At 42.6% G+C, this 25,129-nt stretch overlaps 1 protein-coding gene across 1 annotated transcript in view; it reads left to right on the plus strand.

Moving 5' to 3' along the window:
- The window catches only part of LOC109875388 (low-density lipoprotein receptor-related protein 8), a 166,269-nt gene that overhangs the window by 82,113 nt on the left and 59,027 nt on the right, over window positions 1-25,129 (plus strand). The window contains exon 4 of the mRNA XM_031810710.1: window positions 14,826-14,954. Coding sequence (XP_031666570.1) covers window positions 14,826-14,954 — 129 coding nt within the window. The remainder of the gene's footprint in view (window positions 1-14,825; window positions 14,955-25,129) is intronic.

Below are 25,129 nucleotides of genomic sequence, written 5' to 3' on the forward strand. Positions count from 1 at the left end.
AGCGTTTCAAACTTCACTCGCTCTGAGCCTTGGGGTGGTTGTTTCCCTTGTTCTGCATGGGTAACGCTGCTTCGATGTGGTGGCTGTTGTCATTGTGTTGCTGGTTCGAGCCCAGGGAGGAGCGAGGAGAGGGACAGAAGCTATACTGTTACACTGGCAATACTAAAGTGCCTATAAGAACATCCAATAGTCAAAGGTTAATGAAATACAAATTGTATAGAGGGAAATAGTCCTATAATAACTACAACCTAAAACTTCTTACATGGGAATATTGAAGACTCATGTTAAAAGGAACCACCAGCTTTCATATATTCTCATGTTGTGAGCAAGGAACTGAAACGTTAGCTTTCTTAGATAGCACATATTGCACTTTTACGTTCTTCTCCAACACTTTGTTTTTGCATTATTTAAACCAAATTGAGCATGTTTCATTATCTACTTGAGGCTAAATTGATTTTATTGATGTATTATATTAAGTTAAAATAAGTGTTAATTCAGTATTGTTGTAATTGTCATTATTACAAATATATTTTATTTATTTAGATTTTTATTAAATCAGCCGATTAATCGGTATGGGCTTTTTTGGTCCTCCAATAATCAGTATCGGTGTAGAAAAATCATAATCGGTCGACCTCTAGTGCGAACCCCCCCCCCCCCCCCCTCCAACTTGCAACAAATCATTTTCAGGACTATCTAGGAAAAGCAGCGGAGATGCACAATCGGTTTCTAAGAAGAGGCTTTTCTCCACAATGTGGAGGAAGCTCTAAATTTGGCATTGGGGAAAACACGAGATGAACTGCTACAAAAAAGACCCGCGAAAGCTAAAGAACACTCTGGAATGTTCACAGCTACATATACTTTGAACTCGCGAAACTGCGGTCAAGAAACATTGGCATGTTTTATCATCGGACCCAGCTTTGCTTGCTGAATTTAAGAATCCACCACTTATTGTATATAGGAGAGGTCGCAATTTACGCGATTTTGGTGCATGCCAACTGCCAGCCACAAAAGAAAATCAGCCAGGCTCCATCTTCCAAATGGTAGCTATAAAGGCAGAGGTTGGCAACAGTGCAACAATATGATGAAGTGTGATTATTTCTTCCACCAACATACAAGAATACAAAATAAATGACGTTATCACGTGCTCCACCACCCATGTTATCTACATTATTAAATGTCCATGTGGGCTGTGCTATGTAGGTAAAACCTCTCGTTCTCTCAAACAGAGAATCAGTGAACATAAAAGTTCAATTATATTTTTTACCTTTATTTTACTATTAAGAACAAATTCTTATTTTCAATGAGAGCCTAGGAACAGTGGGTTAACTGCCTGTTCAGGAGCAGAACGACAGATTTGTACCTTGTCAGCTTGGGGATTCGAACTTGCAACCTTTCGGTTACTAGTCCAACGCTCTAACCACTAGGCTACCCTGGCGCCCCTAGGAGAAACGACAGGGATTATCCAGTCGCAGTACATTTTAATGACCTAAAACATGACATTTCAACCTTTTAGATTTTGTGGCATAGAAAAAGTTAAGATAACAGACAGAAAAGGTGATATAAATAATTGTAACGGTTCTCTTGGGGTGAAGTAGAGGTCGGACCAAAAGGCAGCGTGGTGGTTATTCATTGTACTTTAATAAAGAAACTGTACATGAATAAACTAACAAAACAACAAACGTGTGAAAACCTAAAACAGTCCTATCTGGTGCAAACACAGAGACAGGAACAGTCACCCACCAACACATAGTGAACCCCAGGCTACCTAAATATGGTTCCCAATCAGAGACAATGACTAACACCTGCCTCTGATTGAGAACCATATCAGGCCAGACATAGAAATAGACAAACAAGACATCCAACATAGAAATACCCAAAACCTAGAAAAACAAAACATAGACTGCCCACCCAACTCACACCCTGACCATACTAAATAAATACAAAACAAAGGAAATAAAGGTCAGAACGTGACAATAATGCTCTGAGTAAAACAGAATGTTTTGGGATTTTCACCCTCCAGACAGTATTTCCTAAAGATATTAATGATGAAATGCCTATGTATGTTATGTTATGTAAATTTGAACATGAATTATGCCCCTGTTTCAGATTACTCTGATGTTTTTCTTACTCTGTTACCAATGATTTATGAAAACTTGCTTGGTAGGTCAATGTCCTCATTGTGGTTTTACAGACGTGTTTAATACGTTTTATGTACACACTTTATTTTAATATTTATGAAATGCATAGGGTTATATTTGGTAGCACTTATTTGTTTTTCCTTTGCCTCCAACCCCTTTCGATGCGTGGAACGGATGTGGGTGTGGCCAGGTCTGCATAAGTACTCCAAACTGTTACATTTCTAACTCAAAACAGCATTTCTTCATCGATATCTTTATGCTTTCATTAATCTTCTGGATCTTGTTTTTTTCTGTAGCAATTTTGAGCAAATTGCTCAAGGGCCATGGTTGAATCGTCTCTGAAGATGGCGTTATTGAATATCTCACCAGCTTTGATCCATGCCCGGGCCTGCAGGATGCAAAGTTCTTTGTTTTTCAGACAAATTATTGGGTCGAAACTACAGAACTCTAAAAGTAGAGCTAGAAAATTATCATACACTACAGTTAAGGAACAATGGGAAAGTAATTCTGCTTTGAAAATGTATAAACTTGTAACCAAATTTTTGGGAAAATGGCCCTTGAATGTTTTGGTACCTACTGGAGAGCTCTTCTTTGTCTACACCCATTCAGCATCGTTCACACCCTCTTAAGCTTTAGACCACACCCATCTCTGAGGATTCACGTGAGACTATGTACTAAACAATCAAAGATTTCAAGACTAAAGGCTGGTTTATACTACGGGTGTGTTCGTAATTTGATCCGAGCGGTCTGCCTAACAGCAGTCAAGCACCCAAGCTAACTGGCTAACGATGGCTAGCTTACTAGCTACTTGAGAGAACAGCTCACTCTGACCATTTTAGTTAATTTATTTGCAAATTATGGTGGAAAATAAGTATTTGGTCACCTACAAACAAGCAAGATTTCTGGCTCTCACAGACCTTCTTTAAGAGGCTCCTCTGTCCTCCACTCATTACCTGTATTAATGGCACCTGTTTGAACTTGTTATCAGTATAAAAGACACCTGTCCACAACCTCAAACAGTCACACTTCAAACTCCACTATGACCAAGACCAAAGGGCTGTCAAAGGACACCAGAAACAAAATTGTAGACCTGCACCAGTGGGAGCAATTATTAGGAAATGGAAGACATACAAGACCACTGATAATCTCCCTCGATCTGGGGCTCCATGCAAGATCTCACCCCGTGGGGTCTAAATGATTACAAGAACGGTGAGCAAAAATCCCAGAACCACACGGGGGGACCTAGTGAATGACCTGCAGAGAGCTGGGACCAAAGTAACAAAGCCTACCATCAGTAACACACTACGCCGCCAGGGACTCAAATCCTGCAGTGCCAGACGTGTCCCCCTGCTTAAGCCAGTACATGTCCAGGCCCGTCTGAAGTTTGCTAGAGAGCATTTGGATGATCCAGAAGAAGATTGGGAGAATGTCATATGGTCAGATGAAACCAAAATATAAGTTATATTTTGGCAAAAACTCAACTCGTCGTGTTTGGAGAACAAAGAATGCTGAGTTGCATCCAAAGAACACCATACCTACTGTGAAGCCGTTGCTTGATATGACACACACCAGCCATTTTAGAGTGACAGCTAATGCACAGCTAGCTTCATTGTAGAAAAGAGTACTACTGCACAGTCAGTATTAAGTATTAGCTTCCTGAATAAACCTGCAATACCTGAAGACACATCCTTCACACGATACGAATCTTCTCTATCGATCGACATCGGATTTCTTAAACCTCTTGCATTATTTCCTAATTTTGGCCCATTTAAATTACATAACCACAGAGGATTATGGATCGTTCTCTGAGGAGGGAGTTTAATGAAAACAGCCTCATCCAGTCTCTTTGTAGATATTGAGTTTCAACTCCATTGAGATTTTCCACTGTTAGGGGGAATGAGTAATAAGGCTTTGCCACACTTTATTGACTTAATAACAGAGAGGATTTTAGTTACGTAAATATGTGCATTTCAGTCGGGTGGGAGGGTGTGTGCGCATTTGGCAGTATGTGTGTGTGAAGATTTCTTTCTTTGAATGCACTTTACTGTAGTTAACGTTTTTTCAAGGTTCACACTCTGTGTACTGTAGATACATGTATCAGCATTAGCGTTTGCCATTATATTAACACGTGCCTTCCCTTCCTGTGTACTGAGCCTTCATGTGTACTGAGTCATGCCACATACCGCATTATGGCCTGCATTGAACCCAGGTGATACTCATATTGTGATATACAACAATGTGAGCTGGATAGGCTACAGTAGTATGCTAACGCTAGCTATGCTAAGGGACTGTACGATTTTATACTTCTTATGCAACGATGTTGACGTCCCAGACAAAATTTCCACATCATGGGCAAATTGTTAGGTCTTGGCTCATTCAGTGTGACAGGGTCTAGGGTCTACCAATTAAGTATCACTACGTGCTGTTGTAGTCTCCAACAAAGTTCTGTCTGTGTCCAAAAATGTTTAGCCTTTTTTGTGTAGTGTGGCTGGTGTTATGAGCCGATGCCTAGGAACACGTCTGGCAATAAGTATACACACAATAATATTATTATTGTGAATAATCAGATTAATCTAATAGTTTGATTTCAACATTTACACGATTTTCCTAATAATGTTGTTTACATGACATCTGAAATCAGTCTATCTGATGGGATTTTGATCAATGCACAAAATTCGGCAATCAAAAGAAACATTCTACCATAGCGACCATGTTATTTTTGGGAAGCCTATTTGGCTCTGAGTTCAGATATGTAAAGTTTGTATTTCAAAACTCTTTCTCAGATGCATGCTTTCAGTTTTTCTGAACTCACTTCACTCGCAGATAAGAGGGAGGCTTGTGCTGTGGGTGCTGGCGCATGCGTAGATCAAATACACCGCTGCTTTAACGATGTGCGCTGAGGGTCGGGAAGCAAGTTCAGGGAGTGAGTGTTTTAATAAATAGATGCAACATAATACAAAACAAGAAACACAAACAACGCACAGACATGAAACAGAAACAATGACGACTGGGGAAAAAAACAAAGGGAGTGACATACAGTTGAAGTCAGAAGTTTACATACACTTAGGTCATTAAAACGAATTTTTCAAACACCCCACAAATGTCTTGTTAACAAACTATAGTTTTGGCAAGTCGGTTGGGACATCTACTTTGTACACGACACAAGTCATTTTTCCAACAATTGTTTACAGACAGATTATTGAAATTATAATTCACTGTATCACAATTCCAGTGGGTCAGAAGTGTACATACAATAAGTTGACTATGCCTTTAAACAGCTTGGAAAATTCCAGAAAATTTGGTCATGGCTTTAGAGGCTTCTGATAGGCTAATTGACATAATTTCAGTCAATTGGAGGTGTACCTGTGGATGTATTTTAAGGCCAACCTTCAATATCAGTGCATCTTTGCTTGACATCATGGGAAAATCAAAAGAAATCAGCGAAGACCTCAGAAAAAACATTGTAGACCTCCACAAGTTTGGTTCATCCTTGGGAGCAATTTCCAAACGCCTGAAGGTACCACGTTCATCTGTACAAACAATAGTACGCAAGTATAAACACCATGGGACCACGCAGCTGTCATACCACTCAGGAAGGAGACACGTTCTATCTCCTAGAGATTAACATACTTTGGTGCGAGAAGTGCGAATCAATCCCAGAACAGCAAAGGATGCTGTAGGAAGCAGGTTCAAAAGTATCTCTATCCACAGTAAAACAAGTCCTATATCGACATAACCTGAAAGGCCACTCAGCAAGGAAGAAGCCACTGCTCCAAAACCGCCATAAAAAAAGCCAGACTACGATTTGCAACTGCACATGGTGACAAAGATCGTACTTTTTGGGGAAATGTTCTCTGGTCTGATGAAACAAAAATAGAACTGTTTGGCCATAATGACCATCGTTATGTTTGGAGGGAAAAGGGGGAGGCTTGCAAGCCGAAGAACACCATCCCAACCATGAAGCACGGGGGTGGTAGCATCATGTTGTGGGGGTGCTTTGCTGCAGGAGGGACTGGTGCACTTCACAAAATAGATTGCATCATGATGTAGGAAAATGATGTGGATATATTGAGGCAACATCTCAAGACATCGGTCAGAAAGTTAAAGCTTGGTCGTAAACGGGTCTTTCAAATGGACAATTACCCCAAGCATACTTCCAAAGTTGTGGCAAAATAGCTTCACGACAACAAAGTCAAGGTATTGGAGTGGTCATCACAAAGCCCTGACATCAATCCCAAATAAAATTTGTGGGCCAAACTGAAAAAGCGTGTGCAAGCAAGGAGACCTACAAACCTGACTCAATTACATCAGCTCTGTCAGGAGGAATGTGACAAATTTACCCAATTTATTGTGGGAAGCTTGTGGAAGGCTACCAAAAACATTTGATCAAAGTTAAACAATTTAAAGGCAATGCTACCAAATACTAATTGAATGTATGTAAACTTCTGACCCACTGGGAATGTGATGAAAGAAATCAAAGCTGAAATAAATCATTCTCTCTACTATTATTCTTATAGACATTTCACATTCTTAAAATAAAGTGGCGATCCTAACTGACCGAAGACAGGGAATTTTTACTCTGATAAAATGTCAGGAATTGTGAAAAACTGGGGTTTAAATGTATTTGGCTAAGGTGTATGTAAACTTCTGACTTCAACTGTAGGTGCTGTTGAATTCTAGCTATTTTGAAGAAAAAGCCAAAAGAGGATTTATTCAGTGAGATTTGGCACTCTTTTGGTGTAGGCATCTGTCACAATGAATCTACAGATGGTGTTTAAATCAGATTTCTGACAAATCTACCGCACAGCCAACAAAGTAACTACGGTGCTGGAAGATTATACGAAAATGGAGAAAAAAAACCTCACAGTGCGCTTAGATCAGATGCCAATTTCAGTAAGCAATGTTCTAAGCTTTCAGTTAAAGCAGCTGAGCAGAAATCAGACTTATAAATTCTAACCACTGTGCCAGATGATCAATGCTGTGTAGACATTGTGGATGATGGTGCTCAGTCATCTCTCTCTAAATCACAGACCATGTTCCTGTTTGATTGATTCCTTCCTTCCTTCCTTCCTTCCTTCCTTCCTTCCTTCCTTCCTTCCTTCCTTCCTTCCTTCCTTCCTTCCTTCCTTCAAGTAATCACTGATTGGATCTGTGAAAAGCAATGCACCGGAAGCTTTGATCGATGCTTTTCCTTTGAAATCTAAATCTGTTCAAACCAGCCATCAGAAAGGAAATGCCGCCATTTTGCAAACCCTAACAGGGCCCATCACCAAGTCACATTCACTTAGAGGCAGTGTGTGTTGGTGTGACTCTGGCCTGAACGTGTGAAGGTCGCTCGGTGGTGAGGGAAGCAGCTGGTGCCCAAGGGAGGCAGGTTGAGTGGTGGGGCCTGACGTATCCGCCAACTGCCCCCTAGAGAAACGCTGACCTGGGCCCTGGGTGTTATAGCTGCAAAACAAGGTAGCCTAAGTACTCAGAGAGCACAGTATGCCACTGATATATTTACTAATACAATAAAGAGGGAGACAGAGAAAGTGAGAGAAGAGAGGAGAGGAGGCGATAACAGAGCGAGCAAGACAAAGGGCAAATGAGATGAGTGGATTTTAGTGGAGAAACGGTGATACAGAACAAGAGCAATAGAGAAGTGAATGAGGTCCTAAGAGTGCAGCATGACACAGAGATTTACCAATTCCAAAATGAGAACCGCTCAATAGCAGGAAGAGAAAGACGAAGGGAAGGAGAGATGAGGAAGGAGTGGGTGACACATGGGGAGAGAGAAAGAGAAAAATGGAGGTTGTGATACAGACACGCACTGCCAAATGACCTTTTCAATTCTTATCCTCAAGCAAAATCAAAGCCCTCCATACTGAGCGGCAGAGCGGAGAATAATGAAGGGAGGAGAGAAGGAGGGGTGAATGGGCGGAGACCTGGATGAAGGCCTTGTGTTGAATCAGAAAAGCAAAGATACGGTGGCAAGCAAGAGAGAGAGAGGGTGAATGAGAGAGTGAGAGTGACAGAGAGAGAAAGAAAGAGTGGATAGAGCTGTTCTATCCTCTAACCGATCGCCCTTTGATGAACTACACACTTAATCCCCCTTCGACGCACACAACTGAATCAAATACCAACTGCGTGCCAAAGTGGCTCACGACACTTAAACAACAAGGTAGTGATTGATTAGATTACGCTAAACCCCGGTGACTTCCACAAGCTGCCGCTAAAGTTGTGGCTAATGTGTTTTGTTGGAGAAGGGGGCCATATAGGCCTCGTAAACAACAATTACTCAGAGGCAGAGTGACATTTGTGTCTCAGTTGTTTACCGCTGGAGTGACAAACGAGGACTCAACGTTATGACATGGGAGCTGTAAGGAATTCCTAATCTGTCGTAAAGGAGTTGCCTCATTGAACTTAATTTGAAGTTCACTGAAGTTTCTATGACGTGAGGGAAGTGTGGCTTTCGTTTTGGTTTATATGTCCACATTTGTCGGTAAAGTATGGTGTGTACTTTTAAGCAGTCCATTTTGACCCATAGGTATCTCCTTTCACTGTTTTATGTTGTAGATGGATAAATCACTGATGTGATTGGTCAGTTTCTTCTAACTGGAACAAACTGTTTAATTCACAGTCATTAATCTATTAATATTATATGTACCCCACTGAAAAGAATGCTGGTGACTAGTGCTGTGTTTTTACTGGTGATCAGCAGCACCAGCATAAATTGGTCACCAGCATACCAGCATGAGTTGGTCACCAGCATCACCAGCTGGTCGGCCAACCTCACCATCTACCTGGAGGCCAGGTCATCTGATGCAGCACTCCATCACTCTCCTTCTTGGTAAAATAGCCTTTACACAGCCTTGAGGTGTGTTGGGTCATTGACCTGTTGAAAAACAAATGATAGTCCCAGTAAGCCAAAACCAGATGGGATGGCTTATCCCTGCAGAATGCTCTGGTAGCCATGCTGGTTAAGTGTGCCTTGAATTCTAAATAATACAGATAGTGTCACCAGCAAAGCACCCCCACACCATAACACCTCCTCCTCCATGCTTTATGGTGGGAAATACACATGCAGAGATTATTCGCTCACCCACACCGGTCTGACAAAGTCACGTCGGCTGGAAACAAAAATCTACAATTTGTACTCCAGACCAAAGGACACATTTCCACCGGTCTAATGTCCATTGCTCGTGTTTCTTGGCCCAAGCAAGTCTCTTCTTATTATTGGTGTCCTTTAGTAGTGGTTTCTTTGCAGCAAATCAACCATTTAGGCCTGATTTACACAGTCTCCTCTGAACAGTTGATGTTGAGATGTGTCTGTTACTTGAACTCTGAAGCATTTATTTGGGCTACAATTTCTGACGCTGGTAACTCTAATGAACTTATCGTCTGCAGCAGAGGTAACTCTGGGTCTTCCATTCCTGTGGCGGTCCTCATGAGAGCCAGTTTCATCACAGAGCTTGATGGTTTTTGCGACTGCACTAGAAGAAACTTTCAAAGTTCTTGAAATGTTCCGTATTGACTAGAGGTCGACCGATTTATGATTTTTCAACGCCGATACCGATTATTGGAGGACTAAAAAAGCTGATACCGATTTAATCGGCCAATTAAAAAAAATATATATATTTTTTATTTATTTATTTGAAATAATGACAATTACACGAATGAACACTTATTTTAACTTAATATAGTACATCAATAAAAATCCATTTAGCCTCAAGTAAATCATGAAACATGTTCAATTTGGTTTAAATAATGCAAAAACAAAGTGTTGGAGAAGAAAGTGCAATATGTGTAACGATCGTCTTCGGGAGAAAGAGAGGAGGACCAAAGCGCAGCATGGTTAGTGTTCATCTTTTTTAATAAACAACTGAACACTTCAAAAAATACAAAACAACAAAGTGACAGACACACAAAGACTGAAAATAAACACCCACAAAACCCAGGTGGAAAAAGGCTACCTAAGTATGATTCTCAATCAGAGACAACTAACGACACCTGCCTCTGATTGAGAACCATACTAGGCCGAACACAAAAACCAACATAGAAAAACAAACAGACTGCCCACCCCAACTCACGCCCTGACCACACAAAAACAAAGACAAAACAAAGGAACTAAGGTCAGAACGTGACACCATGTCAAAAAGCTAACGTTTAAGTACCTTGCTCAGAACATATGAAAGCTGGTGGTTCCTTTTAACATGAGACTTCAATATTCCAAGGTAAGAGGTTATAGGTTGTAGTTAATATAGTATTTATAGGACTATTTCTCTCTATACCATTTTTATTTCATATACCTTTGACTATTGGATGTTCCTATAGGCACTTTAGTATTGCCAGTGTAACAGTATAGCTTTTGTCCCTCTCCTCGCCCCTACCTGGGCTCGAACCAGGAACACATCGACAACAGCCACCCTCGAAGCATCGTTACTCATCGCTCCACAAAAGAAAAACAACTACTCTAAGTCTCAGAGTGAGTGACGTTTGAAACGCTATTAGCGCGCACCCCGCTAACTAGCTAGCCATTTCACATCGGTTACACCAGCCTAATCTCAGGAGTTGATAGGCTTGAAGTCATAAACAGCTCAATGCTTGAAGCACAGCAAAGAGCTGCTGGCAAAATGCACGAAAGTGCTTTTTGAATTAACTCTTACGAGCCTGCTGCTGCCTACCACTACTGCTCAGTCAAATTGCTCTATCAAATATCAAATCATAGACTTAATTATAACATAATAACACACAGAAATACGAGCCTTTGGTCATTAATATGGTCGAATCCGGAAACTATCATTTCAAAAACAAAACGTTTATTATTTCAGTGAAATATGGAACCGTTCCGTATTTTATCTAACGGGTTGCATCCCTAAGTCTAATTATTGCGGTTACATTGTACAACCTTCAATGTTATGTCATAATTACGCAAAATTCTGGCAAATTAGTTCGCAACGAACCAGGCCGCCCAAACTGTTCTGCCTGACTCTGCGTGCAATGAACGCAAGAGAAGTGACACAATTTCACCTGGTTAATATTGCCTGCTAACCTGGATTCTTTTTAGCTAAATATGCAGGTTTAAAAATATATACTTCTGTGTATTGATTTTAAGAAAGGCATTGGTGTTTATGGTTAGGTACAGTCGTGCAACGATTGTGCTTTTTTCGCAAATGCGCTTTTGTTAAATCATCCCCCTTTTGGCGAAGTTTAGCTGTCTTTGTTAGGAAGAAATAGTCTTCACACAGTTCACAACGAGCCAGGCGGCCCAAACTGCTGCATATACCCTGACTCTGTTGCAAGAGAAGTGACACAATTTACCTAGTTAAAAGAAATTCATGTTAGCAGGCAATATTAACTAAATATGCAGGTTTAAAAATATATACTTGTGTTTTGATTTTAATCGGTCGACCTCTAGTATTGACTGACCTTCATGTCTTAAAGTAATGATGGACTGTCATTGCTTATTTGAGCTGTTCTTGCCATAATATGGACTTAATAATGTGGCCTCTATCAACCCTTGATACAGTTTGGAAATCAACTTTAGAGGTTTGTCAGACTGCCTTAAAACAGTTCCAAGAATTTACCTCTGTGCTGTCACAGACTGGTCTTCCCTGGCTTCCTGACCCTGATGAGACCCCTGTCACCATCTGATCCTGCTCAGATGAGGCATGACAAAGAAATACCTTGGTGTACATTTATACATTATATTAATGAATAGAATCAATGATTCAATCATTTAAATTACCATAATTCCCAGATCCCAGACCCCAGACTGTAGCCTACCCATCAACTCAAGATGGCATTTTGTATCCATTCACTGATTGTAATAATGTAATGCAAAATGCACCTGAGCTCCATAGACTGGTCTTCTGTTCCCCGGAAGACGTGGATGTCGAATATGGCAGCCCCCCGCACCTCTCTGATTCAGAGGGGTTTGGTTAAATGCAGAAGACGCATTTCAGTTGAATGCATTGTTGTACAAATGATTAGGTATCCCCCTTTCCCTGGCTGTCTGACCCTGTAGGGACACATGTCACCATCTGATCCTGCTAACACACAATGAGCATAGTGTGACAGTGAAGCTTGTAGAGCGGTCTATACCGTGGCAGTGTGAAAAGTAGAGAATTAGCTAGGGAAACTGACAGCTCAATAGCGTTACGTTACTATACAGACTAATAAAAACTACCACTGCGCTGAAAAACGTCAGAATATAGTTTTTCAATCGTTTGGCAGTTGGTTTCGTCATTTGATTCAGGTCTATTGTGATTGAGCAAAAAATATAGCTAAAGTTAGTGAGCTAGCTGTGTCAGCACAAACTGTGTGGTTCGTGTGGTCTTTTTTTCAGCAGGGTAGATACTTTTCTTGTTACCAATTATGTGTTGCGGTTTTATTCGGCATGTCTCACTTTAAAGGGGGATTTTAACCAGCCGTGGTTAAAAATACTATCCGTTTTCCTTTAAAAAAAAATTGGGATTGAGCTCGTCTGGGGATCTGAAACTAATGGAATCGTCCCAAAAGTGCAAACCCTGCCCATCGGTCACTCAGGCAGGCCCAATCAATACTTTTAAAGTTTTAAAAGTATTGTCAGGAAAACAAATACTATTTGCATCCAGGTCTGATTTGAACTGTCATCGAGGTTAAACCTTGTAAAAGCAAGGTGACACTATTTCTTAGCCTGCCTCCGAGTGCTCCTGGCTCTGCAGTACAGCCCCTCAATGCAGACAGAGTCAGCCTGTCTGGCTGGTGGTGGGTGATGGGGAGCATAAGAGAGTAACTTGGCCCGGTCCGCTGGGCAGAATAAATGGCAGCAAACGATCAGATAGCATGAGTTACAGGCAGATTTACTGCTACATTACGCTGGGCTAGCAGCTCTCTGTGAATTGTGGTTTAGGTACAAGAATGCTAGCTTGCTTGCTAAAGCCCTTCCAACGCTGTACAGTGCCTTCAGAAAGTATTCATACCCCTTGAGTTATTCCTAATTTTGTTGTGTTACAGCCTGAATTCAAAATGGATTAAATATGTTTTTTTATCATCTATCTACACGCAACGTCCCATAATGACAAAGAGAAAACAACATGTTTGTAGATACAGGAATATATCATTTACGTAACTATTTAAACCCCTAAGTCAATATATTAGAATCACCTTTGGCAGCAATTACAGCTATGAGTCTTACTGGGTAAGTCACTAAGAGCCATCCACACCTGGATTGTACAATATTTGCCCATTATTATTTAAGAAATTCTTCAAGTTTTGTCAAATTGGTTGTTGATCATTGCTAGAAACCATTTTCAAGTCTTGCCATAGATTTTCAAGCATAAAACTGTAACTCGGCCACTCAGGAACATTCACTGTCTTCTTGGTGAGAAACTCCTGTGTAGATTTGGCCTTGTGTTTTAGGTTATTGTCCTGCTGAAAAGTGAATTCATCCCCCAGTGTCTGGTGGAAAGCAGACTTAACCAGGTTTTCCTTTAGGATTCAACAAAAAAGATGAACGTGGTACATTCAGGCATTTGTCATGCACAAAGTAGATGTCCTAAACGACTTGCCAAATGTATAGTTTGTTAACAAGAATTTTGTGGAGTGCTGGATTTTTTTTTTTAATGACTCCAACCTAAGTGTATGTAAACTTCTGACTTCAACTGTAGATACTTCTCCTGTTTGCTTTTTACCACCATGAAATAAATAATTGTATTTCAAATTAAAATACATTATGCCATTTCAATTATGTATAGTACATGTATACCATCATACCCTTAATCATTTTCGTTAATCGTTAATGCTTTTTTTTGCCTTTTTTGCGCATTAGGTGAAAATCCGAGACCCTGCTAAACCAGCCCTCCGCTCGACTATGACAAGCTAATAAAGGTTGTGACACTATTAACATCTAACACACTCGAAAACAAGACCAAATCAAATTACCACCAGATTTTTTTTCTTCGTTGATTCGATTCGGGGGCGACTGTGAAAAACGGCTTAAATCCAGCCGGCTGTATGCAGAGATGTATAATTAACGACAGCAGGGCTTGATACTAAACGCTGAGTAATCTGGATCAAACGGCGCCCGTGCCAAATACACCAACCAACAGATTGGGCTGGAAAGAGGGGGAGATGGAGGAGACTGTGGGGGGACCAGTGTTCTCGTTCACACTGCGGCCTACTGTACATTTGCTGTATTAAATGTTCTTGTCATGTCTCTAGGGTTGAGGCTAGAAAACAAAATATGTTGGCTGAGTGGTTGTGCTTCTGGATGTGTGTCAGTGACATGGGGATGTTGTATTGTTTATAGACAGTATGTCCATGAAGATACTAGGGCTGAATTCTATTTAGACCCCTCGCCCCTTACATACACCCTAGACATTCCTGTAGTTATGAGTGGATTGGATAGAATTCCATATCGCCACCTAGCCTCTACAACCTAGACCTAGGATTTGATAGATATAAGCATCATGTTGATAGCTTCACCATTGCGTTTTATAGGCCCAAGGGGATACAAGGGCTCGTTCACTCTCCAGATACACAAATCTGGTATTATGGTGATGAGCAATGTAGCAGTAACTCGGTGGCCAAATTACTTACACCTACTCAGTCGCCTCAGGTCTGCAAAGTGGAGTGAGTGAGGGCAGCAGGGGGAGGGTGTTGGAATGGAACGCAGCCTAACAAGTCACCTCTGCCTTCCCTCCCTTCCTCCCTCCCCTCCAGGCAAACAGACGTGCCCTCCGGAGAAGTTTGACTGCGGCGGCTCTACCAACAAGTGTGTCTCAGTGTCGTGGCGATGCGACGGCGAGCGGGACTGTGAGAACGGGTCAGACGAGGAGGACTGTGCCGCCGGTGAGTGTAACGGACAGCTGTCAATTGAAGGCCATAGAAACGACTTATTGGCAGAGACAGGTGTCCTCACGCTAAGGACAGGCAGCAGTCCAGCCCACTGATTTTTTAATGGAAAACTATGTTGAAAATATAAGGGGGAAAAAGCATTTATAAAGTGTTCTGCTCAGTTGTCTTTTGAGACATAAAATGAATCAATAGGATGCATTACCTGTCAAACCGCGCCCCAGCCAAACCCGAACGACACTGAGCCAATTGTGCACCACCCTTACGGAACTTCCAATCACTGCCGGATGTGATACAGCCTGGATTCGACCAAGGGACTGTAGAGATGCAGTGCCTCAGACCGCTGCGCCACCCGGGAGTGTTTCCATGACATAGACTAACCAGGTAGTATGTGCCAGGCGCACTAGCTTGAATGTGTCAAGAACTGCAACGCTGCTGGGTCTTTCATGCTCAATTGTTTCCTGTGTGTAATCAACAATGGTCCACCACCCAAAAGACATTCAGCCAACTTGACACAACTGTGGGAAGCATTGGAGTCAACTTTAGCCAGCATCCCTGTGGAATGCTTTCGACACCTTTCGAGTCCATGCCCTGGCAAATTGAGGCTGTTCTGAGGGCAAAGGGAGCGGGGTTAAACTCAATGTTAGGAAGGTTTTCTTAATGTTTTGTACACGGTGGATATCTGGCGCTAATGGTGGAATGATAGCGTTTCACAGTATTACTTACCCACCAGTGTTGTGATTGGCTGTGACATTCGCCTATTGACTTCTCGGTTGGCTGTTCTGACTTTGTGGAAATCACTAATTTCCTGGTTCTAAACTTTTTGCTCCATTTCAGTTTATGTGAGAAAACAACCACTGAATCACCAGCATTAAACAGCTGTAAAAATGACATTTTTTGGTTATTGAAAAGATACAGTGCCTTCAGAAAGTATTCACACTTTGACATTTTCCACATTTTGTTGTGTTACAAGGTGGGATTTAAATGATTTTAATTGTCATTATTTGTCAACGATCTACACAAAATATTCTGTATTGTCAAAGTGTATGGTAAAATACAACCATTTTCAGGTCTTGCCATAGATTTTCATGCAGATTTAAGTCAAAACTGTAACTCGGCCACTCAGGAACATTCACTGTTTTGTTGGTAAGCAACTCCAGTGTATATTTGGCCTTAAGCTTTAGGTTATTGTCCTGCTGAAAGGTGAATTCATCTCCCAGTGTCTGGTGGAAATCAGACTGAACCCGTTTTTTTTCTAGGATTTGGCCTGTGCTTGGCCTCCATTCTGTTTATTTTTTATCCTGGAAAACTCGCCAGTCCTTAACGATTACAAGCATATCCACAACATGATGCAGCCACCACTATGCTGTGGTACTCAGTAATGTGTTGTATTGGATTTGCCCCAAACATAACACTTTGTATTCAGGACAAAAAGTGAATAGCTTTGCCACATGTTACTTTAGTGCCTTGTTGCAAACAGGATGCATGTTTTGGAATATTTGTATTCTTTACAGGCTTCCTTCATTTCACTCTGTCAATTAGGTCAGTATTGTTGAGTAACTACAATGTTGTTGATCCAACCTCAGTTTTCTCCTATCACAGCCAGAGTTAAATACTCTGTAACTGTTTTAAAGTCACCATTGGCCTCACGCTGGAATCCCTGAGCGGTTTCCTTCTTCTCCGGCAACTGAGTTGGGAAGGACCCCTGTATCTTTGTGGTGACTGGGTTTATTGATCCAAAGTGTAATTAATGACTTCACCGTGCTCAAAAAGGGATATTCAATGTCTGCTTGTTGTACAGCTAGCAAAAAGTGCCCTAATTCGAGAGGCATTGGAAAACTCCCTGGTCTTTGTGGTTGAATCTGTGTTTGAAATCCACTACTCGACTGAAGTACCTTACAGATAGTTGTATGTGTGGGGTACAGACATGGGGTAGTCATTCAAAAATCACGTTAAACACTATTATTACACACAGAGTGTGTAGACATAACAGCTTTATATTTTGAATTAATTTGTACAAATAACTCCACTTTGACATTATTGGGTATTGTGTGTAGTAGGCCAGTGACCCAAAAAATATTAATTTAAGCCATTTTAAAGTCAGTACTGACTGAGCATGTATGCCATTCTGCGGCAGTACCCTTGTCTTAGAATTGGGTTTAAACAATTGTCGCCATGTTACAATTCTATGTATTTTATATACAGTGCCTTGCGAAAGTATTCGGCCCCCTTGAGTTAATACTTTGTAGCGCCACCTTTTGCTGCGATTACAGCTGTAAGTCGCTTGGGGTATGTCTCTATCAGTTTTGCACATCGAGAGACTGAAATTTTTCCTCATTCCTCCTAGCAAAACAGCTCGAGCTCAGTGAGGTTGGATGGAGAGCATTTGTGAACAGCAGTTTTCAGTTCTTTCCACAGATTCTCGATTGGATTCAGGTCTGGACTTTGACTTGGCCATTCTAACACCTGGATATGTTTATTTTTGAACCATTCCATTGTAGATTTTGCTTTATGTTTTGGATCATTGTCTTGTTGGAAGACAAATCTCCGTCCCAGTCTCAGGTCTTTTGCAGACTCCCATCAGGTTTTCTTCCAGAATGGTCCCGTATTTGGCTCCATCCTTCTTCCCATCAATTTTAACCATCTTCCCTGTCCCTGCTGAAGAAAAGCAGGCCCAAACCATGATGCTGCCACCACCATGTTTGACAGTGGAGATGGTGTGTTCAGCTGTGTTGCTTTTACGCCAAACATAACGTTTTGCATTGTTGCCAAAAAGTTCAATTTTGGTTTCATCTGACCAGAGCACCTTCTTCCACATGTTTGGTGTGTCTCCCAGGTGGCTTGTGGCAAACTTTAAACAACACTTTTTATGGATATCTTTAAGAAATGGCTTTCTTCTTGCCACTCTTCCATAAAGGCCAGATTTGTGCAATATACGACTGATTGTTGTCCTATGGACAGAGTCTCCCACCTCAGCTGTAGATCTCTGCAGTTCATCCAGAGTGATCATGGGCCTCTTGGCTGCATCTCTGATCAGTATTCTCCTTGTATGAGCTGAAAATTTAGAGGGACGGCCAGGTCTTGGTAGATTTGCAGTGGTCTGATACTCCTTCCATTTCAATATTATCGCTTGCACAGTGCTCCTTGGGATGTTTAAAGCTTGGGAAATCTTTTTGTATCCAAATCCGGCTTTAAACTTCTTCACAACAGTATCTCGGACCTGCCTGGTGTGTTCCTTGTTCTTCATGATGCTCTCTGCGCTTTTAACGGACCTCTGAGACTATCACAGTGCAGGTGCATTTATACGGAGACTTGATTACACACAGGTGGATTGTATTTATCATCATTAGTCATTTAGGTCAACATTGGATAATTCAGAGATCCTCACTGAACTTCTGGAGAGAGTTTGCTGCACTGAAAGTAAAGGGGCTGAATAATTTTGCACGTCCAATTTTTCAGTTTTTGATTTGTTAAAAAAGTTTGAAATATCCAATAAATGTCGTTCCACTTCATGATTGTGTCCCACTTGTTGTTGATTCTTCACAAAAAAATACAGTTTTATATCTTTATGTTTGAAGCCTGAAATGTGGCAAAAGGTCACAAAGTTCAAGGGGGCCGAATACTTTCGCAAGGCACTGTAGGACCACTACTGTGTGACATTAAAGTGTTTTCTTCTTAGAGATCCCTATCTTCTCCATATCTGGCTTTTTGGTGTTTCTTTTCTCCGTATGCTTATCTTCTGACGATGGAGGACACGACAGCTCGGTGTGCAGCACTTGAGATTTCTCGGGCATCGCAAATGGCACCGTATTCCCTACATAGTGCACTACTTTTTGTCAGGGCCTGTCAAAAGTAGTGCTCTGTGTTGGGAATAGAGTCCCATTTGGGACGCATCCCCTATCGATGGAAACGGGGGCTAATGAATAAATCAGCTCTGCTGAGAAAATAAATAGACTTTGATGCACAAATCAAAGGTTGCAATTCAATATCAAGTATGAGAATCAGTGTGTATAGAATTTGCCCTTGGCGGCCGGCAAGAGCTTTGGTATCTTCCGTGACTTATCGCAATCATAGCGGTAGGAAGAGCCACCCATTAAACTTGACCCAGCTTTCCATGGTGCAAGCGCCAATCCATCAACAATGGATGATGACATCGCCCTCCTCTATACCTAATCACGTGCCACCCTGGTGCGTCTCCACACACTCATACACACACCCCGTCGTGACTACACTCCTGCCCTACTTTACACAGCAGCGTGAAGAATTGACTTCTCCTTTTCTCTCGTGCCCTCTTCTCTCCCGCATGTCGGGAAAAATTGATTGAAGCGAAATAACCACGGGAGGCTGAATGTTTGGACTTTGAAGATTGTGTGCCGCCGTGGCACGCGCACAGAAAGCTACACTTGGAGAAACCCTGTCTTATTTTCCCCAGATGAGGGAAAGAGCAGAGAGAAGGAGAAAATAATGCTGTATGTTTCCCTGGTATCATTTGAGTCCACAAGGTTCTTGTGTGTCTGTGTGTTCTTATTTTTAACTAGGAAAGTCAGTTAGGAACAAATTCTTATTTTCAACGATGGCCTTGTTCAGGGGCAGAATGAGAGATTTTTACTTTGTCAGCTCGGGGATTTGATCTTCCAACCTTTTGGTTACTAGTCCCACACTCTAACCACGAGGCTACCTGTCACCCCCAGGCTACCTGCTGCGTGACTTCACAGCGTTCGCTCAATTTATATTTAATCAAATTGTAAATCAAAACAACTATTTACTCCTCTCAGATATGGTCTGTGAGCATGCATTTACTACAGTACATCATAGAACATTCAAAAATAGACCTGGTTTCAAATACAATTTGAAATCTTAAGTTTTTTTTATTTAGCTAGATGGGCATGGTTTTTGTTTTTATTCTACTGGTCCCATTACACCACGCAAGTACAATCACGCCAAATTCAACCGTATTTGAACCAAGGTCTGTGTAAAATACATCTATGCCACTTTGCCCATAACGCTCCTTTGGCTAAAGGAGCTAATGGTTGACTGAAAATGGCACACCCACTAGCATTACGAGATCCCACTGACTTTCGCTGTAATACCTTCTTAAGTTTTCAGCTGTAGTCAGCCCGGCTCCATTGAGAATCCTTCTAGCCTGTTCTAATCTCTTTCTCATTCTAATTTCTCCATTGACCCCTGCAGACTAAGCCTCTCAGTGATGACTTCAGGCCAGTGGCCACTGCCTCCCCTAGAGCTCAAACACTGCTGGGCTTGTAGAGTATGTAGTATGGCATCCATATTAGGATTTCCCTCAGTTGTCAGACGGATCTCACTTTATTGTCAAAACTCCGTCAGTTGTCAGTTTTCAGACAAAAGTCCCTCTCGGTCTTGGCAGTCAAGTTTGGTCTGAGGACTGAGTACGGAAGGACTTCAGAATACGGATGCTGTAATATTAGGATTGGGAGTTATACTGGTCGGGTAATCTGATGCTACAGTAGATCTTCGATTTAATAATAGGTATCATTTCTACCGTTTCTACATTGCTACAATACTGTAGGGGCCTGAGTTTTTCTGACCAGGTTCTTCCAATGATGACCTGCCCACATGGTCAGGGAAATCAGTGATTGTAAATAGCCTAATACAGTAGTGTAGCCTGTAAACCCTGAGTGAATCCCGAGGACATGGAGAGTATGACCACAGTGATAACGCACCTGGTCTGTAGTAGATGATAATTGATTGCCTGCCGGCATCGGTCGGAGACATACCGTGTTTTGAAGCTCAAATTAAATACGTCCGAGGGCCTCAGATCTTTAATAGTGTGTATGTGTTTTTGGTTTTGCTATCGTTGTGGGGACCAGAACCCCTCACAAGGATAGTAAAACAAGGATCATTCTTTTAAGTTTAGGGATAAGGGTTTGGGGTTAAGGTTAAGGAAAATATGATTTTGAATGGTATCAAATGTTTCGTCCCCACAAGGATAGTAAAACAAACGTGTGTGTGTGTGTGTGTGCCTGGAGATATGCTAAATATATGGAATTACCACCGGCAGCTCTGATAATGCAATTCCGTCTGACTGACAATAAAGTTTTAATTGAATTGAATTAAAGATCTTATGATTAACAAGACGTGGTGTGATCATAACAACATACAGGAACTCAAGTCTTCTGTTCACCTGACTTAGAATTCCTCCCAATCAAATGTCGACCGCATTATCTACCAAGGGAATTCTCTTCGATTATAATCACAGCCGTATATATACCCCCCCAAGCAGACACATCGATGGCCCTGAACGAACTTTATTTGACTCTATGTAAGCTGGAAACCACATATCCTGAGACTGCATTCATTGTAACAAAGCTAATCTGAAAACAAGACTCCCTAAATTCTATCAACATATCGATTGCACAACCAGGGCTGGTAAAACCCTGGATCATTGTTACTATAACTTCCGTGACGCATATAAGGCCCTCCCCCGCCCTCCTTTCAGAAAAGCTGACCACGACTCCATTTTGTTGCTTCCAGCCTACAGACAGAGACTAAAACAAGAATCTCCCATTCTCAGGTCTGTTCAACGCTGTTCCGACCAATCTGATTCCACGCTTCAAGACTGCTTCGATCACGTGGATTGGGATATGTTCCGCATTGCGTCCAACAACAACATTGACGAATACGCTGATTCGGTGAGCGAGTTCATTAGAAAGTGCATTGACGATGTTATACCCACAGCAACGATTAAAACATTCCCAAACCAGAAACCATGGATTGATGGCAGCATTCGCGCAAAACTGAAAGCGCGAACCACTGCTTTTAACCAGGGCAAGGTGACCAGAAACATGACCGAATACAAACAGTGTAGCTATTCCCTCCGCAAGGCAATCAAACAAGCTAAGCGTCAGTATAGAGACAAAGTAGTCGCAATTCAACGACTCAGACACGAGGTATGTGGCAGGGTCTACAGTCAATCACGGATTACAAAAAGACAACCAGCCCCGTCGCAGACCAGGATGTCTTGCTCCCAGACAGACTAAATAGTTTTTGCTCGCTTTGAGGAGAATACAGTGCCACTGACACGGCCCACTACGGCATCCCCAGCCGGGTCCTCAGAGCATGCGCAGACCAGCTGGCTGGTGTGTTTACGGACATTTTCAATCAATCCTTATCCCAGTCAGCTGTTCCCACATGCTTCAAGAGGGCCGCCATTGTTCCTGTTCCCAAGAAAGCTAAGGTAACTGAGCTAAACGACTACCGCCCCGTAGCACTCACTTCCGTCATCATGAAGTGCTTTGAGAGACTAGTCAAGGACCATATCACCTCCACCCTACCTGACACCCTAGACCCACTCCAATTTGCTTACCGCCCCAATAGGTCCACAGACGACGCAATCGCAACAACACTGCACACTGCCCTAACCCATCTGGACAAGAGGAATACCTATGTGAGAATGCTGTTCATTGACTACAGCTCAGCATTTAACACCATAATACCCTCCAAACTCGTCATCAAGCTCGAGACCCTGGGTCTCCACCCCGCCCTGTGCAACTGGGTACTGGACTTCCTGATGGGCCGCCCCCCAGGTGGTGAGGGTAGGTAACAACATCTCCACCCAGCTGATCCTCAACACTGGGGCCCCACAAGGGTGCGTTCTGAGCCCTCTCCTGTACTCCCTGTTCACCCATGACTGCGTGGCCATGCACGCCTCCAACTCAATCAGCAAGTTTGTGGACGCACCACAGTGGTAGGCTTGATTACCAACAACGACGAGGCGGCCTACAGGGAGGAGGTGCCAGAAAAATAACCTCACACTCAACGTCAACAAAACAAAGGAGATGATTGTGGACTTCAGGAAACAGCAGAGGGAGCACCCCCCTATCCACATCGAAGGGACAGTAGTGGAGAGGGTAATAGGTTTTATGTTCCTCGGCATACACATCACAGACAAACTGAATTGGTCCACCCACACAGACAGCGTTGTGAAGAAGGCACAGCAGCACCTCTTCAACCTCAGGAGGCTGAAGAAATTCGGCTTGTCACCAAAAGCACTCACAAACTTCTACAGATGCACAATCGAGAGCATCCTGTCGGGCTGTATCACAGCCTGGTACGGCAACTGCTCCGCCCACAACCGTAAGGCTCTCCAGAGGGTAGTGAGGTCTGCACAACGCATCACCGGGGGCAAACTACCTGCCCTCCAGGACACCTACACCACCCGATGCCACAGGAAGGCCATAAAGATCATCAAGGACAACAACCACCCGAGCACCTGCCTGTTCACCCCGCTATCATCCAGAAGGCGAGGTCAGTACAGATGCATCAAAGCAGGGACCGAGAGACTGAAAAACAGCTTCTATATCAAGGCCATCAGACTTTTAAACAGCCACCACTAACATTGAGTGGCTGCTGCCAACATACTGACTCAACTCCATCCTCTTTAATAATGGAAATTGATGTAAAAAAAAATATCACTAGCCACTTTAAACAATGCTACTTAATATAATGTTTACATACCCTACATTACCCATCTCATATGTATATGTATATACTGTACTCGATACCATCTACTACATCTTGCCTATGCCGTTCTGTACCATCACTCATTCATATATCTTTATGTACATATTCTTTATCCCTTTACACTTGTGTGTATAAGGTAGTAGTTGTGGAATTGTTAGGTTAGATTATTCGTTGGTTATTACTGCATTGTCGGAACTAGAAGCACAAGCATTTCGCTACGCTCGCATTAACATCTGCTAACCATGTGTATGTGACAAATAAGATTTGATTTGATTGACTCGCCATTCAGAGAGGCGGCAGGAGAATTGACTTCAAAGGAGTTTAAACACACTGTCTCTGTGTTTGGTATTCACCAGGAGAAGGTGCGTTAAGGTGCATTGACAATGACTGGCACATAATAATACATGCCCTTCCTCGCAGCCAGCCAGTTAGCATCTAGATACATTTTACATTACATTCAAGTGATTTAGCAGACGCTTTTATCCAAAGTGTGCATTCATCTTAAGACAGCTAGGTGAGAACCACATGTTGTAGTATTTTTTTTTTCCTCAATACAGAAGTTTTCAGCGAAGTCGGTGCTAGAAGGAAAAGACAAGTGCAATTTTTTTATTCTTATTTTTTTTTAATGGGGTTTGGGAATAAGATTTCAATGTTTTATTTAAGATACTCTTTGAAGATGTAGGTTTTCAGTTGTTTTTGGAAGATGGGCAGGGACTCTGTTTTCCTACCTTCAGAGGGAAGCTTGTTCCACCATTGGGGTGCCAGGACAGGCGAAGAGCTTTGACTGGGCTGAGCGAGCACTTGACCCCCGGTAGGGGTGGGGCCAGAGGTGGCAGAGCGGAGTGTTCGGGTTGGGGTGTAGGGTTTGAGCATAGCCTGAAGGTAGGGAGGGGCAGTTCCCCTTGCTGCTCTGTAGGCAAGCACCATGGTTTTATAGTAGATGCGAGCTTCAACTGGAAGCCAGTGGAGTGTGCGGAGGAGTGTGGTGAAATGGGAGAACACCAGGCGGGCTGCAACGTAAATTTCAAGGGTTTGATGGCACAAGCGGAGAACCCAGCCAACAGGGAGTTGCAGTAGGCCAGACGGGAGATTAAAAGTGCCTGGATTAGGACCTGCGCCGCTTCCTGTGTGAGGGAGGGTTGTACTCTACGGATGTTGTAGAGCGTGAACCTGCAGGAGCGAGTCACTGCTTTGATGTTTGCAGAGAATGACAGTTGTCCATGGTCAAGCCAAGAGTTCTCAACTGTGATGGAGAGGTCTTGGAGCGGGTGGGCCTTCTCCGGAAGAGCAGCTCTGTCTTGTTTAGCTTGAGGTGGTGGGCCGACATCCAAGCTGTGATGTTGGCCAGGCACGCAGAGATGCGTGTCACCACCTGGGTGTCAGAATTGGGGAAGGAGAAAGGTAGTTGAGTGTCATCCGTATATCAATGATAGAAGAGACCATGAGGACATGACGGAGCCGGGGGCCTAGAACCGAGCCCTGGGGAACACCAGTAGTGTGAGCATGTGGTGTAGACATAGATCCTTTCCACGTCACCTAGTCAGAGCGGCCTGCCAGGTAGGATGCAATCCAAGAGTGTGCAGAGCCTGAGGACGCCAAGCCCTGAGAGGGTGAAGAGAAGTATCTGATGGTTCAAGGTGTCGAAGGCAACGGATAGATCTAGGAGGACAGAG

Source organism: Oncorhynchus kisutch, linkage group LG30, assembly GCF_002021735.2.
Source record: "Oncorhynchus kisutch isolate 150728-3 linkage group LG30, Okis_V2, whole genome shotgun sequence".
NCBI lineage: Eukaryota > Metazoa > Chordata > Actinopteri > Salmoniformes > Salmonidae > Oncorhynchus > Oncorhynchus kisutch.